This window comes from Hemitrygon akajei, chromosome 5, assembly GCF_048418815.1.
Source record: "Hemitrygon akajei chromosome 5, sHemAka1.3, whole genome shotgun sequence".
NCBI lineage: Eukaryota > Metazoa > Chordata > Chondrichthyes > Myliobatiformes > Dasyatidae > Hemitrygon > Hemitrygon akajei.
In genome coordinates, this window is record NC_133128.1 from 93,047,855 (window position 1) to 93,066,150 (window position 18,296).

At 44.0% G+C, this 18,296-nt stretch overlaps 1 protein-coding gene across 7 annotated transcripts in view; it reads left to right on the top strand.

Annotated features, from left to right (window-relative positions):
• The window catches only part of mcf2la (mcf.2 cell line derived transforming sequence-like a), a 275,198-nt gene extending 264,993 nt beyond the window's left edge, over positions 1 to 10,205 (top strand). For all 7 annotated transcript variants that reach the window (XM_073046062.1, XM_073046063.1, XM_073046061.1 and 4 more), the window contains 4 exons: positions 1,447 to 1,562; positions 3,854 to 3,966; positions 7,198 to 7,301; positions 8,801 to 10,205. In XM_073046062.1, coding sequence (XP_072902163.1) covers positions 1,447 to 1,562; positions 3,854 to 3,966; positions 7,198 to 7,301; positions 8,801 to 8,895 — 428 coding nt within the window. In that variant the 3' untranslated portion in view covers positions 8,896 to 10,205. The remainder of the gene's footprint in view (positions 1 to 1,446; positions 1,563 to 3,853; positions 3,967 to 7,197; positions 7,302 to 8,800) is intronic.
• Positions 10,206 to 18,296: the final 8,091 nt, after the last annotated feature.

Genomic DNA, 18,296 nt, shown 5'->3' on the forward strand with positions numbered 1-18,296 from the left:
AGGCAGTGATTCAGCTGCTCAGGATGCTCTCAATACAACCTCTATAGAATGTGGTGAGGATGGGGGGGTTGGGAGATGGACTTTACTCAGCCTTCGCAGAAAGTAGAGACACTACTGGGCTTTCTTTGCTATGGAGCTGGTGTTGAGGGACCAGGTGAGATTCTCCGCCAGGTGAACACCAAGAAATAACAATATAACCATATAACAATTACAGCACGGAAACAGGCCATCTTGGCCCTTCTAGTCCATGCCGAACGCTTACTCTCACCTAGTCCCACTGACCTGCACTCAGCCCATAACCCTTCATTCCTTTCCTGTCCATATACTTATCGAATTTTGCTTTAAATGACAATACCGAACCTGCCTCTACCACTTCTACTGGAAGCTCATTCCACACAGCTACCACTCTCTGAGTAAATTTGATGCTCTTAACGATCTCTACCGAGGAGCCGTCGATGTTCGGCGGAGAGTGGTTGCTCTGTGCCCTCCTGAAGTCAACAACCATCTCTTTTGTTTTGTTCACATTCAGAGACAGATTGTTGGCTCTGCACCAGTCCGTTAGCCGCTGCACCTCCTCTCTGTATGCTTACTCATCGTTCTTGCTGATGAGACCCACCACAGTCGTGTCATCGGCGAACTTGATGATGTGGTTCGAGCTGTGTGTTGCAGCACAGTCGTGGGTCAGCAGAGTGAACAGCAGTGGACTGAGCACACAGCCCTGGGGGGCCCCCGCGCTCAGTGTGATGGTGTGGGGACCCCGGCTCCAGATTTCTTCCTCGGGGTTTACGCCTGAAGCCTTTCCCATGGGTGGGTATGGCTGCAAAGCAACTGAGGTTTAAAAACAGAGTTCTCCTTCTCCTGGGTGGGCTGCCGTCCAAAGCTGATGAACCCCATCTGCCCAAAGCAACTGGTTTTGAGGTGCCAGTGGTCCGCTTTTGCCCCTTCTCTTGTCAGTAGAAACAGTTCCGCCAGGCCTAGTAGCTAAGCCACTTGTGAAGGCCAAGAGTTGGATCTGGTTATCAGAGGCTGTTAGAGTCGCATGTCATTTGGAGCACTTTACAGGTAGTGGGAGCTTATCCCCACTACCACACCCTGGTTATGTATGGTTAGGAACCATTCACAAAATATATATACATAAACATAACTTATACACGTTTGACAATTAGAACAAGTAAAGTCTGTTTTAGTGTTTAATGATATGAGCGATTTAATAACACATGCAGGTACTCCAGGGATGAGCAACAAATTCTGGCATTCAATTTAAGCTTAAAATATAGAGTATTTCTTATTAGTTAACCCCAATCTTTAGTATAAAATTTTAAATGTAAAAATTTAAATGATCTATCTTGAGGGATTTTGTCCATTTAGTTTTACTTGTTAACATCCTTTACCATGATATGTGTTTATGATCTCAAACTGTGCTTAGTAGATCTGTCTACCCTGTAGGCTGGACCAAGGTGTCACATTCCCTAGATATACCAGAAGAAACCAACGATGGCTGGTCCAGTGCTGATGACCAACTCAACTCTTCAGACTGTGAAGAGGATGCAAGTAGAAAGTTGGTAAGTACAACCTCTTGTCACCATTATGGTGTGAGTACTTTCAAAGGTGCTGGGCTGTGAGCTGCTCTTAACATCTCAAGTGTATTGCAAGTCTAACATTCCATACTGATGCCAGGATGTTGCTTACTGACTACTGCTCAGTGTTTAACACAATCATTCCTACAGTTCTGACTGAAAAGCTCCAGAACCTGGGCCTCTGTACCTCCCTCTGCAACTAATTGCTCGATGTCGTAACCAGAAGACCACAATCTGTGCAGATTGGAAATAAAATTTCCATCTTACTGACAATTAACACTGGTTTATGTGTTTAGCCCACAGCTCTACTCTCTCCACACCCATGACTATGCGGCTAGGCACAGCTCAAAACGCCGTCTGTGAGTTTGCTGATGATACAACCATTGTTGGCAGGATTTCAGCTGGTGGTGAGAGGGCGTACAGGAAAGAGATATCTCAGCTGGTTGAGTGGTGTTGCAGCAACAACCTTGCACTCAACGCCAGTAAGACCAAAGAACTGATAGTGGACTTCAGCAAGGGTAAGACAAGGGAGCACACACAAGTCATCATAGAGGGAGCAGAAGTGGAACAAATGAGCAATTTCGAGCTCCTGAGGATCTGTCCCGGACCCAACTTATTGTTACAGCTGCAAAGAAGGCATGGCAGCAGCTATATTTCGTTAGAAGTTTGAAGGGATTTGGTATGTCACCAAATACATTCACAAATTTCTACAGATGTACTGTGGAGAGGATTCTAACCGGCTGCATCACAGTCCGGTATTGGGGGAGGTGGTGGACTACTGCACAGGATCAAAGTAAGCTGCAAACTTAGTCAGCTCTATCATGGGTGCCACTGCCTGTAGCGTCCAGGACATCAAGAAACGATGCCTCAGAAAGGCATCACTGAGGACCCCAACACCCAGGTCATGCCTTGTTCTCATTGCTACCATCAAGGAGGAGGTACAGAAGCCTAAGAAATCGATGTTCATGCCATCAGGTTGGAGGCTACCCAAATGGAATATAAGATGTTGTTCCTCCAACCTAAGTGTGGCCTTATCCCGAAAGTGGAGGGGCCATGGATGGACATTTCAGAATGGGAATGGGACATGGAACTAAAATGGGTGACCACTGGGAGATCCCGCTTGTTCTGGCAGACAAAGAGTAGATGCTTAGCAAAGCGGTCTCCCAATCTACGTTGGGTCTCACCAATATACAAGAGGCCACACCAGGAGCACCGAACACAGTATATGACCCCTACAGACTCTCAGGTGAAGTGTTGCATCACCTGGAAGGACTGTTTGGGGCTGTGAATATCAATACAATTTTGACTTTGAACTCCTGTTTCTGACGTAAGTGCAGATGACATTGCTTTCTTTGCATTACAGAAAATTGAAGTGGCCTGTTTGCTAGGAACACAACCACCGCAATACAGTGGTCACCTGCGTTAATAGTTTCATTATTTGATCAACAAAAGTATCTTGAACCTCTCTGGTCTTCAGAACACAGAATTAGACTACTTTCATTGTGTTTATCACTGCTTCCTTTATTTCATACCCATTTATTTAGTTTTTACATGATTGTAGGAGCAAACTAGAATGCCACATGGAGTTAGTGTTCGACATAATTAATGATTTATTTAAAAAAGAAACTGGTGCACACCAGGAGACTAGCATCCCAAGAGAAGGAATTTGTAGAATGCCTATGAGGTGGCTTTATAGAGCAGCTTGTGGTTGAGCTCTCTAGGGAAAAGGCAGTTCTGGATGGGGTGTTGTATAATGAACCAGATTTAATTAGGGAGCTCAAGTTAAAGGAAACTGTGGTTGGCAAGAGAAGTCAAAGACAGTATAAAGGCAAAAGAGAGAGGGACTGACATGACCTCACCAGTCAAAACAGACAGTACACAACAAGAATACTGGGGATGAATGATTAAAATAAAGCATTTATATTTCACCTTTTTCAGTTAATTCCATTCTACTCCGTCTTCCTCTGGCTGTCCTTTCATCTGGTCTCGCCCTGGCTGTTTCCCCCCTGGCCTCAGCCCAGAAATCTGCTGTCTGTCACAAGTTTGTGCAGGAGTCTCTGTGACCATGTGGGTTTCCTCCAGGTGATCTGATTTCCTCCCACATTCTAAAAATCCACGGATAATAAGTTGTGGGCATGCAATGTTGGTACCGGAAGCATGTTAACACTTCCCAGCTCACTCTCGGACTGTTGGTCATTGACACAAGTGACGCTGTGTGTTTCAATGTTTTGCTCGGCATGGGACAAATAAAGCTAATCTTTTATCTTAATCTTTAGCTTCCAGGGAAGTACACAGTTACAGCAGACTTTGGGAAGTCAGGAGGAGATGAGCTGATTGCGTGCAGTGGTGATATGTTACAGCTGATCTGTGAGGGCCAGGAAGAACGATGGTATGTCTACAGATTGCTTTTTGTTCATCTGGTGCACACTTCACAACATTCTTGTGAAAACATTCAGAGATCAAGACGAATGTATGATGAGAGAAACAGTTAAAGCTTTGAATTGTTTACATTTAATCAGAACTGGGAATAAATTGGAGAAGGGTGAAGAGAGGAAAAGGGAGATTGTGATGGGGTGGAGGCTAGGAGGGAGTGATGCAGGTTGAGAGTGGTTGACACAAAGATACTGTGGGGAAGTGTAAACAGGAGATGAAGGCAACTTGTAATTTTACGTAAAGGTACAACGCTACCTGAGGTACATTATCATGGTGTATTATATTAACGAGTTCAATTATCATGGTGCATTATATTAATGAGTTCAATTCGGTCTTGAAGTTTGTTACTTTTTTCTTCCTTCTCAACCCAAAAAATTTTCCCCAACTTGCATGTGCTGACCAAGTTGCCTAATGGTGTTAATTCTATTTGTTTTTATGTGGCCTATACCCCTCTGAATTTCCCCATCCATGTAACTGTCCAAACACCTTTTAACTGTTGTTATTGCACCCACTGCTAGTACTTCCCCTGGCAACTCATTCCATACACACACCGTCCTCTGTGTGGACAAGTCACCTCACAGGTCACTTTTGAAGCTTTCTCCTGTCACTTGAAACCTATGCCCTCTAACTGGGCTCTCCTACCATGGCAAAATGACTTTGGCTATTCACATTAATGCCCTTCATAATTTCATTAACCTCTATAAAGTAGCCCCTCCGCTTCCTATGGGAAACATTCCCAGCCTATCCAGCTTTCCTCATAACCCAAACCCTCCAATTCAATTAACATCTTCATAAATCTTACTTCCACCCTATCTAACTTAATGACATAGCTCCTATTGTAGGGTGATCAGAACCGTACGTAGTACTCCTAATATGTCCATGCCAGCAGTTGTAGTGTGAGCTAGCTGCTGTTCAGTGTCACGCATTCTACCAACTTTGCATCTCTCCTTGGCCACACAAATTGCAGACGCTGTTTGTGCTGCAGTTCTTGGGACCCTGGGGAAAACCATGGCAACCGGATCCTCCAGCACAGGAGGAGAGGAATCAGCACAGTCAGCTTGTTCCGTTCCTGCCGACAGGCCGTATAGTGAGTGACCCAGTCATCTCGGTATTTCAAGCACCCAGGTGACATGTGTCATGTCAATCACATTACAGGAGCTGGGGCAACATTCTCCAGTGGCTGTCAAAGTGATCATCCCTCCCACAACCTTTGCCACGGGATCCATCGATGTCTGTGCTGGAGTACTTTGCAGTCAGCTGTGTACCAGCGTAGAAGGCTCTGTTACTCTGTTTTCTATCATTGATGAAACAAACAACTGCTTGGGCTCTGTGTCGATGACGATAAGGTCTTCCACAAGAACACAAGCTAAGGAAATACAACCAGTAGCATGCAACCAGGCTCCTTAAATCTGCTTCACTATTCAATATGGCTGATCACTGCAGGCCCAATTCCTGTTTTCTTCAGTTCCCCTAGTAATTCCTTAATATTAAACATATCTAATGATTAAGTCTACCACTCTCAGTGGTAGAGTATTTGAGGAAGTCACTCCCTTCTGAGAGAAGAAATTTCTACACACCAGATTTATGACAGTCATTTGGCAGTCATGTCCCCTTCTTCATGACTCTCCCACTCATGAAAACATTCCAACATTTACCCTGTTAAGCCCCTTTTGGATTTGATATCTTCAAATAAAGTCACCACCATTCTTCTAAACTCCAACACATCAATGCGCAGTCAGTCTGTAAACTGACAAGAACGCCATTTATACAGCTGTTGACAAGACTCCCTGACAGCTGGCCTGATGCTTTTACCCTGGACACACCACTTTCCCCAATTCCGCCCCATGCTCCAGCAGCCTTACTGGCCAAGTGTTCAAAGATAAGAGATGCCCACAAAAAATGGCTGCAGACCCAAGAGAAACCCAAGCAAAGAGGGGTATCACCCAAGCCAGTGTGTGAGACTGAGCAAGCCATTATCATGGTGGCAATGTGCTTCTGATGCTTGGAACAGTAGTGAAGACACCTTCAATATGTAGAAGCTCAGGGTGACAGGAACAGAGTGCACAGCACTCCACAGTAACAAACAACAGGACAACTTGGGACGAGGAAGAGCGAGAGAAGGTAGATGAAACACACACTGCAGCCCAAGTAGCCATTTTTGCCATGCACTACATTGAATCTGAAGCAAGCAGCCATTGGCATTCAATGTCAAATCTCTGTTCAGCCCTCTTCCATTGATAAAGGTAGTCATGCATACCTTTCATAGTGTATCATTATTCAGTAACAATCCATGGTCTACGTACACAACGCTGGAAGAACTCAGCAGGTCAGGCAACATCCGTGAGAAAAGAGTAGCCAACGTTTCAGGCCGAGACCCTTCATCCGGACTGGGGGGGAGGAGAGGGCCGAAGCCCAGTAATAGAGATGGGGAGTGGGTAGGGCCTAGAGGCACCAGGTGGAAAACCAATCAGAGGAAAGATAAAGGGGGGAGGGGCATGAAAGAACTGTAGAGATAAAGAAGCATAAAGTTGAAAGGGGAGAGAGGCAAAGAGGGACCTGGGATAGGGAAAGGGGGAGGGAATTACCGGAAATTGGAGAATTCAATGTTCATACCACCAGGCTGGAGGCTACCCAGACGGTAAATGAGGTGTTGCTCCTCCAACCTGAGTTTGGCCTCATCATGGCAGTAGAGGAGACCATGTATGGACATATCTAGATGGGAATGAGAGGCAAAGTGGGTGGCAACCGGGAGGTCCTGTCTTTTGTGATGGACCCAAAAGACAGGTTCCTGGTCCCAGTCTCAGATGGTCTATTTCCAATCACTTTAGAGTTCATTTGCAATATGTTTATACTGACTGGTCCAGAACACTGATGGACCCCAGTTGCTGAGCACAATGTAAGCAATTGGCTGCTTTCTTTATTATCCTGTTTGAATGTGATCAGAACTACACATCACTTGGAGGAGGAAATACAGTGTTTGTCAAAAAGTTGTCAATGTTTTTTACCAAATGTTATACAGTTAATTATTCATTCTGGTTCCTTTAGAGTTAACTCCAGAGCATCTTTGCATGTATTAGCTTTGTAAGTCCATATTCAGTGATTACTGGCCCAATAATCAGTATGTTGTTACCTCCGTGCTAAAAATGGATTAGGGGTGAAGCTCATACAGATTTTATTTTGCTCTAAGGCTCGTAAGAAATCTCAATACAAATAAAGAGGGCTGGGTTCCAGCTACAACCCTACAGACACTGCTCAGAGATTCTAGTTCTTCTCGGTCCATAAGCAGCTCAGGTAAGAAAGATCTCAGATTGGCTGCTCGCTGTAGGCCAGCATTATTAACACCCCAGGATCCAGCAGCCATCATGAATGGCACCCATCCACCACAGCACATCCACTGATGGTTATTATTACTCTTGCTTTATTAACATATTGCCCCCTCCATTAGTATGTTCTACCTCCATTGACTTATCTCCCTTCTCACCTGTTACCCCAGGTTCTTATGCTGCTCGGCCCATTATTATGTTGTCCAGCCTGTTATGTACCACACCAGAGAGCTAACTAACCCCGTTATTAATTTGTTCCTTCATGCTTTTAGAGTACTACAATCAGTGAACTGGCCTATTTGTCCTAATCTTATTAACACCAGTTTGGCCTAGCGCACAAACAAATTGAGAACTCAATGTTCACATAATGGGTATGAAGGTGACACAATTACTGTTACTTTGTAGAATATAGAACAGTACATCACAGTGTACAGTCAACACAAAATGCACTGGAGGAACACAGCAGGTCAGACAGCACCTGGAGATCAGATGACGGGTCTCGATCCGAAATGCTGACTCTCCATTTTACTCTGTAGGCTCTGCCTGAGCTGCTGAAATCCTCCAGCAATTCTTGTGTTGCTCCAGATTCCAGCATCTGCAGGTTTCTGGTGTGTCCCTTGGGCCTACAATGTCTGCGCTGAACTCTCTTCTGCCTGTGTGTGATCCATATGACTCTATTCCCCGCATATCCATGTGTCTAATATCTTCTCATTCACCGCTATCCCTGACAATCTGTTCCAGGCATCAACCACTGTGTGTAAAATAAACCTTGCCCTGCACATCTCCTTTGAACTTCCCCCTCTCACTTTAAATACATTTCCTCCAGTATTGACATTTTTAATCTGAGAAAAAGAATCCTATTATTTGCATTACCTATGCTCATAATTCCGTAAACTTTTACTAGTCTCCCCTCAGTTTCCAGCACTCTGGATCAACATTTCAAGTCCGTCCAACCTCTCCTTAAAGCTCATGCTCTCTAATCCAGTTAGCATCTTGGTAAATCTCTTCTGCATTGTCTCCAAAGCCTCCACATCCTTCCTACAATAGGGTGACCAGGATTGCACACAATACTCCAAGTGCAACCTAACAGCTGCAACGTGACTTTCTGACTCTTTTACTAAATGCCCTGACCAATAAAGGCAAGCATTCCATTCATCATCTTTATCACCCTATCTACTTGTGTGGCCAATTTAGGTAAGCTATGAACTTGGACCCAACATCACTCTGTGCATTAATACTGTAGAAGATCCTGTGTGCTTTCCTCTTCCCAAATGCACTTTTCACACTCACTCATATTGTACTTTACTATGTGAAGTGAAAAGAATGAACTGCAAACTGTCCAAACTCTAAGTAAGCTACTAGCTTTTGGCCTCAGAACAGAAAAAGCTTTTTTCTCTGTATTTGGTTCAATATCCTTGTGGTGCTTGTTCTTAATTTTTTATTCACTCTCTCTCTCTTTAAATCTAGAGTCAGCCAGTGCTTCAAGTACTCTGAGCTCTGCATCCAGCTGCACTGACCATTATACAGCCAGTGGCATCAGCATCAGCGACTTAAAGGGCTAATACTTACAAAATTGGTGGTCCTTCTTCTCAAACCTTTCCCTTTCCAATGTAACCGGCACTGAGGTAGAGAGTCCATGAGTTGTCCTGCTGCTTCTTCGCACCCTGGGCTTACGGTCGATGCCAGCTGTGGTTTTAACATTTCCAGAACTTTTCCTGGAGTGGAGATTACCACCGATATCCCTGGAGCTGAAACTGGGTGCCTTCAACAATGGGGAGCCGGGAGCTAAATACCATCCACGAACACTGAGGCTGCGCTCTGTGTGAAGCTTGACCACTTTCTGATGGACAAGAAGCTAAGATGTAGGCCCAGGCAGCATGGTAGAGTAGAGAGGAGTGATGAAGGCAGTAATGTGATACCATGTTAGGAAGAGAGCACTTATCATGGAAACAATGGTGACAATAATAAAAAGGTGTTAGGTACTTCAACAGGAGCTCTGAATATTTTTGGGAAACCGGCAGTCGTATTGAGCTCCACTTCCTAGCGCTTAACTGTGATTTTTGGACGCTTCTAAGTGTGTGTGCCCATTACATTCATTTGTTCCCAGGATCTAGTGCATGGGAGAGGAACCTCTTCTTAATAACCCCTGAGAAAATCTGATCTAGAAATGTTGAACATCTACCATTTCAAGATGAAATATTTAAGAGTGTTTACATCACAAGCTTCCATGTTATTTTTTTGTTTTCCATCACTTTTTCCATCCATCTGTTGAAGTCCTGTGTTGCTCCATCCCACCCCCAGCATTCCATAGTCCCACAAGCACTATATCATAGAGACGGCAAAATTGCTGCCATTATCAATTGATGTATTAGGAACTCTTTATCAAGAGTAAGTATGTTACAAATAGAAGATTCTCCGCAGTGTCCTTGAACCTTGGTGTTTGAGTACATTGTAGCAAATTACTTTTGTTCTTGTCCATGGACGTGAACTTGAGAATACTTCCAGATATAATAGCTTACTTTGGTGCTATCTGCACAGAGAGAAATCTGCCTGCTGCTCCTCACCCAGTGTCACCCTCGCTAGCAGATGAGTCAGCATCTGATGGGCATTAATAGCCTCAGCTGGGGCTGATGTCTCAGTGGTTGTCAGGCCTTTTAGGATTTTCATGGGTCCAATATTTGGCTATTGATCACACTTTTAAAATGCTCTCTTTTAGATTTTGCAATGCAGTAAATGTCTTGGCACTTCTGGCGCAGCATACTCTGTCCATTTTAACCACTGATGTCCATCAGTTAGATCCTGTCCGAGTTGTGTCCAACTGTATTTTGTGTATGGAAGCATGTGTACAATAAAGTAAGAAATAACTGATACATATTATTGGAATAGCTCTCATCTTTTATATTGTACTATTTATAAGGATTACTTTCTATAAGTTTGAAATATATTGCAAAATAATTGTAACGCAGCGTATGTATATAATAACTATGATAATTGTTTAACATCAACTCTGTTTGCTCATCAGCAGACCACTGGCAGAGTACCCAAATGTTTCAATTGATTGATAGATACAGACAAATATGAAACACACAAACATGTAACCACAATTTCTTACACATACACCTCTCCATATGTCTCTCTACACCACAGTAACATGGTGGTTAGTGTGACACTATTACAGCGCCTGATGAAACGTGCTCGATAAGAAAGTTCTTCCCGTATGTGCATGGGTTTCCTCCAGGTGCTCCAGTGTCCTCCCACAGTCCAGTGAGGTAGTGGTTAATTGGTCATGATCAATTGCCCTGTGATTATCCTCGGGTAAAATCAGTGGGTTAATGGGCAGTACAGTTCATCGGACCAGAGGGGCTGTTCCGCACTGGATCTCCAAAATAAATGAATTTGGTGAGGCCAAATTTGGAGTATTGTGTACAATTCTGGTCACCAAATTATAGGAAAGATGTCAACAAAATAGAAAGAGAACAGAGGAGATTTACTAGAATGTTACCTTGGTTTCAGCACCTAAGTTACAGAGAAAGGTTGAACAAGTTAGGTCTTTATTCTTTGGAGCGTAGAAGGTTGAGGGTGGACTTGATAGAGGTATTTAAAATTATGAGGGGGATACATAGAGTTACGTGGATAGGCTTTTTCCATTGAGAGTAGGGGAGATTCAAACAAGAGGTCATGAGTTGAGAGTTAGGGAGCAAAAGTTTAGGGGTAACACAAGGGGGAATTTCTTTACTTGGAGAGTGGTAGCTGTGTGGAACGAGCTTCCAGTAGAAGTGGTGGAGGCAGGTTTGATATTGTCATTTAAAAAAAATTGGATAGGTATATGGACAGGAAAGGAATGGAGGGTTATGGGCTGAGTGCAGGTCGGTGGGACTAGGTGAGAGTAAGTGTTCGGCACGGACTAGAATGGCCAAGATGGCCTGTTTCCGTGCTGTAATTGTTATCTGGTTCTAAAATAATTTTACACAGTTGTCCAGCAACCAGCATTCCTGCACATATTACAACCAAATAATTCTGCATTCAGTATCACACATTTCTGCAAATGGATTCCTTGTACACAAACCTTCTACAAACGATGCTACAATCATATTTCTGACACAGCCACACACAACTTTGCATATGTAGCAACATATAAAGGTGCTAGAGGAACTTAATAGTTCAGGCAGCATTTGCAGAGGAAGAGGGTGGTTGACATTGTGGTTTGGAACTTATGTCAGGACTACAATTCCTAGATTGCCCCTTAAAACTAGGGATGACTTCCTTCCACTCCAGTTGTGTGTAATGACGCAAGGCCATTGGGGAAAACAAAGTCTGTGTCAGAGATGGGCCAGCAGGTCGGCACTTGATGGGATAAGTCTATGGATATTATATGCAATGATTTACTCCTTCCACCATTCACTCTGGGCTTCTGTGTGTTCCCAATATATGCAGTATGTAGACCTAAGGTTCTGTCTACTATACTGAATGCTTTTTAAACACTTCGACTCTTCATGAGGTTTTGAGAATGATGCACGTTTTTTCCCAAGGTTTTGACTCTTTTCTGAGTACATCCTTCCTAGTTAAGGAGACCCAAGCTCCACACAAAACTACAGACAGGGTCTCACTAAGGCCTCCCAGTTGCTTGTTGCTGCATAGACAGGTTGAGGAATGGTAAGCTGGAGGGTAGGATATGGCAATGGTGGGTTGGGGAGTGTGACTGGGAGATGGTGGAGAGATTGGGAGATTGTGGGCAGGAAGATGGAGAGTGGGAAAGTGATGGTGGGCAGGAAGATGGAGAGTGGGAAGGTGATAGATGGGAGATGGTGGGCAAGAAGATGATGGGTGGGAAGGTAATATGTGGAGTTGCCAAATGGCAGCTTTCTGAATAGTAGATTAGTGGGAAGCGACTGGGAAGAGTAGGTGGATGGGAGAATGATGGTGGAGGGTAGGTGATGGGTGGAAGATGGTGGATGAGAAGGAGATGGGTAGAGGGTGGGTGATGGTGGGGGAGGTGGGTAGGGGTGATAGGATGGACGGTGGGTGGGGCTTACAGAATAGGTAGCTGAGAAAGGCATAGATTCAAGGCCCAGATAGTGAGTCAGAATAGGTTAATTATTTGTTTTTCTGATAGCTAGGATGCACAACCAGTCCTCCCTCTGCATCTTCCTCAGCACGAGTGTCCCCAGGGAGGTGTGCTGAGCCTATTGCATTGCTCAGACAAGAGTGCATGGCCAAACACCCAAGCAATCACATCATCAACTTCACTGAAGATGTGATGTTGGTGGGGCTCATCACCAACAATGATGAGATGGCCTGCAGAGGAGGTGGAAGAGTTCAAGGCTTGGTACTATTGGAGAATAAAGTTGCATTGTTCGCTGTGTGGCCAGAACTATGTAACCAGCCTTGTGTTTGCTATTTGCTATATATCCAATTTATTGGCCAGAATGTAATCTCTGTATTGTCTCTGTACTATTGAACGCATCAGTGCCTTGAGAATGTAGCTAACAGTGAAAGTAAGCATGTAGAGATAACAGTGGTAGACGGGATCGTGGAGTGGTGTGATGTATGGGGACCAGTCAAGGCACGAGAACAAGTATATGCTAATGTAACCGAGATAAGAAATTACTATACAGAATACTGTGAACTAGGCTGGGCAGGCAATTAGTGACACATTCATTAATTGTCTCAGCTTTTGTTTGCAAATAAAGGCTTAAATTTCTCGAAGAATCTTCTGCGTCTCCTGGTTATTTCAATAAACCACGACAGTACCAGGCAAATAACCTTTTCCTCAATGTCAACAAGACAATGGAGAGTGTTACTAAACCCAGAAGAACTTGTACCACTCAATCCCCTCTTTCCATCGGCAGCACAGCAGTGGAAACTGCGAGCAATTTCAAATTTCTGGGAGTGCACATCTCTCACAACTTCTCATGATCCCAGAGTATATCCTACACCCAGGAAAGTTCAGCAATGCCTGAGGATGCTGGAGAGAGTTGGGACTGTGCACATGGTCCAGCTCCCTTCAGCACTCCCCTCCATCTCTCTTCATAGATAAAGATCCCCCACCAACGTTCAGCACATCGACACTGAGCATTGTCGCAGAGAAGCAGCATCCATCATCAGTGACCTCACCACAACCATCAGGAAGAAGCCATAGGAACCTCGGGGCTCGCACCACCAGGTTCAGGAACAGTTACTACTCTTCAACCATCAGGCTCTTGAACCTTCACTCATCTTCACTTGCCCCATCACTAAACTGTTCCCACAAATTACAGGCTCTCTTTCGAGGTCCCTTCATCTCGTGTTCTTGATACTTGTTTACTTATTATTATTCTTTCTTTTTTTACTTTCTTTTTGTATTTGCCAGTTTTATTATCTTTTGCACACTGGTTGTCCACCCTGTTTGTGTGGTCTTGCAACGATTCTATTATAGTTATTGGATTTATTGAGCATGTCACGGGAAAATGAATCTCAGGGTTGTATCTGGTGACATATTGAGTCATAGAGAAGAACAGCGCAGAAACAGGCCCTTTGACTCATCTCGTCTGTGCCGAAACATTTAAACTGCCTACTCCCATCGACCTGCTTCTAGACCATAGCCCTTCATACCCCTACCATCCATGTACCTATCCAAATTTCTCTTAAACATCGAAATCGAGTTCATATGTACCACTTGTGCTGGCAGCTTTGTTCCACACTCTCACAATCCTCTGAATGAAGAAGTTTTCCCTCATGTTCCCCTGAAACTTTTCAACTTTCCCCCTTAACCCATGACTTCTAGTTGTAGTCCCACGAAACCTCAGTGGAAAAAGCCTGCTTGCATTTACCCTATCTATACCCCTCATAATTCTGTATACCTCTATCAAATCTTCCCTCAACCGTCTACATTCCAAGGAATAAAGTCCTAATCTATTCAATCTTTCCTTATAATCAGATCCTCCAGACACAGCAACATCCTTGCAGACTTTCTCTGTATGCTTTCAATCTTATTTACAGCTTTCCTGTAGGTAGTTGACCAAAAATGCACATGATACTCACCAACATCTAATACAACGTCAACATAACATCCCATTTCTTGTATTCAGTATTTTGATCTATGAAGGCCAAACTACCAAAAGCTTTCTTTATGACCCTGTCTACCTGTGCCGTACTTTCAATGAATTATGGACCTGCATTCCCAGATCCCCATGTTCTATTGCACTCCTCAGTGCCCTATCGTTCACACTTACTGAAGTGCAACGCCTCACACTCGCATGCATTAAATTCCATCAGCCAGTTTTTAGCCCATTTTTCCAGCTGGTTCAAAGGTCCAATTTAATGTCAGAAATGTATACAATATACATTCTGAAATGCTTTTTCTTTGCAAACATCCATGAAAACAGAGGAGTGCTCCAAAGAATGAATGAGAGTTAAATGTCAGAACCCCAAAGTCCCCCCCCCCCAGCTCCTCTCCCTCCCGTGTGTAAGTGGCAGCAAGCGATGATCCCCCCTCCCCCCACTGGCAAAAAAAACATCAGCACCCACCGCTGAGCACTCAACGTGAGCAAAGCAACAGCAAAGACACAGACTTGCAGTTACCCCAAAGGCTTTGCATTTCACCCAGTATACGACATACCACAGGCTTTCACTCTCCCTAATGAAGGAGAAGGAGGTGTCTCTGTTTTCCCAGCGAACGGGGAGACATACTGCAAGGTCCCACTGCAAGCTTTCATAGTCATCCTCAATGCACTGCGACTCTGGTCTTGGTGTCGTCCACAAATTTGCTGATCCGGTTTACCACATTATTAACCAGATCACTGATATAAATGAAAAACAACAAAGGACCCACCATTAGTCACAGGCCTCCAGTTAAAGAGGCAACCATCGACTACCACTCTCTGGTTTCTCCCACAAAGCCAATTTCTAATCCAATTTACTACCTCATCCTGAATGCCAGGTCTCAACCAACTTCCCATATTGGATCTCATCAAATCCTTCCCTAAAGTCCATGGAGACAACATCCACCGCCTCGTCTTCATCAACCTTCCTAGTGACTTCCTCAAAAAACTCTATAAGATTGGTTAGACATGACCTACCATTAACAAAACCATGCTATCATAATCAGTCCATGCTTATCCAAATATTCATATATCTCCTTTGACATTAAGTTTGATTTGACTTTGAACTATACTCATGTTATTCTACTGATACACAGTAGGGGGCACCCTAACAAACTGCATCACTGCAGGGTACGGAAACGGCTCTGTGGCAGACAGGGAGGCTCTATAATAGGTAGTCAAACTGCTCAAAGTATCTCCGGCACCAGCCTACCCACTATCAATTAAATATATACAGAAAGATGCCAGAAAAGTGACAGTAACATCATGAAATATCCCACCCATCCTGCTCATGGACTGTTTGCCCTGCTTCCATCAGGGAGGAGACTATGTAGCATTTGCGCCAGGACCACCAGACTCAAAAACAGTTCTTTCCCCAAGCCGTGAAGCTGACCCAACTACTTAATCATTTTCTGTTAGGTGCATTATGACAGCCTAGCATCACATTATGGACATCCAATCAATCCATTAAAAGAATAACTTTTTTTGTGGTGCTACATCTGACCTGGAATAACAATTATTCATTCTCCGTTACACTTGTGTACTGGAAATATCACTAAACAATCATGAATCTTTCCAAGGAAATTGAATGAAAATCAGGTTTTATGCCGCTAGCATATGTTGTGAAATTTGTTGTTTTCAGGCAGCCGTGCAGTGGAAAACATAAATAAAAACACTATCAATTATAATAAGAACTCTCTCTCTCTCTCTCTCTCTCTCTCTCTCTCTCTCTCTCTCTCTCTCTCTCTCTCTCTCTCTCTCTCTCTCTCTCTCTCTCTCTCTCTCTCTCTCTCTCTCTCTCTCTATATATATATATATATATATATATATGTGTGTGTATATATATATATATAGTACAAAATTAGTGAGATTATGTACATGTGTTCATTATCCGTTAGAACTCTGATGGCGGAGGGGAAGAAGCTGTTTCTAAATTATTGACTATGTGTCTTCACGCTCCTGTACCTGATGGTAGCATTTTTGCAGGATGGAGGTCCTTAACAATGGATTTAACCTTTTTGAGACATCACCTTTTTGAAGATGTCCTCATTGTGGGGAAGGCTGGTGCCCATGATGGAGCTGGCTGAGTTTACAACTTTCTGCAGCTTTTTCCGATCCCGTGCAGTGGCCCCTCCATACCAGACAGTGATGTAACCAGTTAGAATGCTCTCCATGATACATCTGAAGAAATTTGCAAGAGTCTTTGATGACATACCAAATCTCCTCAAATTCCTAACGAAATTGAATTGACTTGAATTGACTTTATTTCTTACATCCTTCACATACAAGAGGAGTACAAAACTTTACCTTACCTCTCCATCTGAATGTGCAATGTGCAATTTATAGTAATTTGTAATAAGTAGTATCTACAGTAAGATATATAACAGAACAGCCAATATAGCTTAGAAATACAATTATATCAGCGTGAATTAATCAGTGTGATGGCCTGGAGGAAGAAGCTGTCCCAGAGCCCGTTGGTCCTGACTTTAATGCTGCGGTACCGTTTTCCTGATGGTAGCAGCTGGAACAGTTTGTGGTTGGGGTGACTCAGGTCCCCAGGGATCCTTTGGACCCTTTTTACACACCTGTCACTGTAAATGTCCTGAATGGTGGTAAGTTCACATTCACAGATGCACTGGGCTGACCGCACCACTCTGCAGAGTCCTGTGACTATGGGAGGTACAGATCCCATACCAGGCTGTGATACAGACAGTCAGGATGCTCTCAGTTGTTTCCCTGTAGAAAGTCCTTAGGATCTGGGGACTCATGCTGAACTTCAACCGTCTGAGATGAAAGAGGTGCTCTTGTGCTTTTTTCACCACACAGCCAGTATGTACAGACCAAGTGAGGTCCTCGGTGATGTGCATACCAAGGAACTTGAAGCTGTTCACCCTCACAACCCCAGATCCATTGATGTCACCAGGGGTTAGCCTGTCTACGTTCCTCCTGTAGTCCACAACCAGCTCCTTTGTTTTTGCGACATTAGGAGAGAGGGTGTTTTCTTTTGACACCACTGTGTCAGGGTGGTGACCTCTTCATTGTAGGCTCCCTTGTTATTATTTGAGATTAGACCAATCAATGTAGTATCATCTGCAAATTTAATTAGCAGATTGGAGCTGTGGGTGGCAACACAGTCATGGGTATACAGACAGTAAAAGCAGGGGCTTAGGACATGGACCTGGGGGTCTCCTGGGTTGAGGGTCAGAGGGGCAGAGGTAAGGGAGCCCACTCTTACCACCTGCTGCTGTCATGCCTTCTTTGTAATTGTACTGATATGTTGGGCCCAGGATGTCGATACTGAGCAACTTGAAACTGCTCACCCCTTTTTCATTGCTGATCCCTCAAAGAGGACTGGTGTGTGTTCCCTCGACTTTCCCTTCCTGGTCCATAATCGACTCCTTGGTCTTACTGACATTGAGTGCATTGTCGTTGCAACACCGCTCAACCAGCAGATCTAACTCACTCCTGTACACCTCCTCTTCACCAGCTGAAATTCTGCCAATAGTTGTGTCTTGGCAAATTTTTAGATGCCATTTGAGCTGTGGCTAGCCACACAGTCATAGTGCAGAGAGGACAGTGGGCTAAGCACACATTCTTGAGGTGTGCCAGTGTCAATTGTTAGCAAGGAGGCAATGTTATTTCCGATTCACACTGACTGTGGTCTCCCAATGAGAAAGACAAGGATGCAGTTGCAGGGGGAGGTACAGAGGCCCAGGTTTTGGAGCTTGTTGATTAGTACTGAAGGTAGGATGTTGTTGTATGTTGAGCTGTATTCAATAAATAGGTACTGCTATTGTCCTGCTGGTCTAAGGCTGAGAGGAGAGCCATCGTGATTGCATCCAATTTTACCTTTTGTGGCAAATTGCAGTGGGTCCAGGTCCTTG